The 1,634-nt window shown below is 31.6% G+C and overlaps 1 protein-coding gene across 4 annotated transcripts in view; it reads left to right on the plus strand.

Moving 5' to 3' along the window:
• The window catches only part of LOC106466065 (cyclin-dependent kinase 12-like), a 138,571-nt gene that overhangs the window by 34,162 nt on the left and 102,775 nt on the right, over nt 1–1,634 (plus strand). For all 4 annotated transcript variants that reach the window (XM_022394019.1, XM_013926307.2, XM_022394018.1 and 1 more), the window contains exon 3: nt 723–859. In XM_022394019.1, the coding sequence (XP_022249727.1) occupies nt 723–859 (137 nt within the window). The remainder of the gene's footprint in view (nt 1–722; nt 860–1,634) is intronic.

Genomic DNA, 1,634 nt, shown 5'->3' on the forward strand with positions numbered 1-1,634 from the left:
TATACAGCATTTTCTGAATGAGTGGATCATTTACAAAATTTTTTAATACCTTTTTTAGCTCAAGTGTTTATAAAATTTCATATACTTTAGATTTGTCATGCTACTTAATGTTTTGTCTTAGTTCTTTATACACTCAGCTTCCTTTTTATTTAAACCTTCCTGTAATTTACAGTTTAAAGGCTTGTCATTTTTGTATTTATCCAAAAGCTTTGTAGTGTAAAGGTGTTTTTCTGAAGCATCTTCTAACTCACAACTCTGATAGTAAATTGGTCTTAGTAGTTGATTTATGTGAGTTGTTTTTTAAAACATTATATAACTTGGCACTTCACACTTGTAATAAATGTATGTCCATGACTAGAAAACTTTTATAATGTAGAGGTTATTTATGTTGATAAAATGGAGGAAATGGAAGAACAATGATTTATGAATGGTTTTCACTTTTACTTGTTATTAAAAAAATGCTTTTTTGTTGATCATAAATATTTGTAATGAGTGTAGGAATGTAACAAATAAGGCTTTTCCTAAATGTTATTGTGTGCTTGCTGTAGAATAAGAAGGGTAAAAATGTATGATCAAAGTTGCTTACAATCAAATGTGGTAAATGTTGTGTGAACAGTGATTAATTTCAAGCATTCTTTCTAGTAATCTGTCATATCTAATCATTTCTCTTTTTTTTCCTTCCTTGAATTGTTAAAAATAACATTATTTATTTTGATTTCAAGTATAATTAAACCAGTGGAAGAAGAAACAGAGAGATCTCCAAACTGGGGAGAGAGATGTGTAGAGATGTTTGACATAATTTGTCAAATTGGAGAAGGTACTTATGGACAGGTGTACAAAGCCAAAGATAGGGACACTGGTATGTAACTGGTATTGGTGTTGAGATTAATTTTAAAGAATGTAACTGCTTGTTAACACATTGTGGACAGGTTATGAGTTTACTCATGTTTTGTGCAGAGCATCTTTGTGTGCCATTTATTAAAATGTTGAGTTTGAAAGGAGTTGGACGTGTTTTATTTTGTTCATAACTCAACTATATTTTTATTATTTATTTGAAACTTACAGAGTATGTACATAAAGACACCTAGTAAATTTTTAAAATGTGGTATCTTGTAAAACATTTTCCTATATGGAGTGGAACTGCACAAAAACATGCATATGTATCGTGTTTCACTTCTTTTCCCATGGGCAGTACAAACTCTGCAGGCTCTGGTAGGAAATTTATTTTTTCCTGTAGATGAAATAACACAGGAATATGCTACTTCATGTCACCAGACAGTCTTCCTGTGTGACCCTTATGTTGGGCTCTCATTGTACCTTCAGATGATGGACCGAGTTCATTCCTCTCTAGTTCCAGTGAGCCTTTTTTCTCTTTGTCAGTAATCCATTCTCTTGCCACAGAGAGGAGGAACTGCTTATATTTTATTTTTTTCTGTTGATTCAGGGCTTTATAGATTATATATGAATTGAAAAGGCCGCAATTTATTAGATAAAGTACTACCTTTTTTGACCATTTCACTCTTTTTCTGAAAATGGTGTAGTATGAGAGGTACTGATTTGCACAATCAACATCTTTCATATGGGCATTGTATTGGAGAACACACACAGATTTTTTATTTCTTCTCCAGTTATTA

The sequence above is a fragment of the Limulus polyphemus genome, unplaced genomic scaffold (assembly GCF_000517525.1).
Source record: "Limulus polyphemus unplaced genomic scaffold, Limulus_polyphemus-2.1.2 Scaffold2140, whole genome shotgun sequence".
Classification (NCBI taxonomy): domain Eukaryota; kingdom Metazoa; phylum Arthropoda; class Merostomata; order Xiphosura; family Limulidae; genus Limulus; species Limulus polyphemus.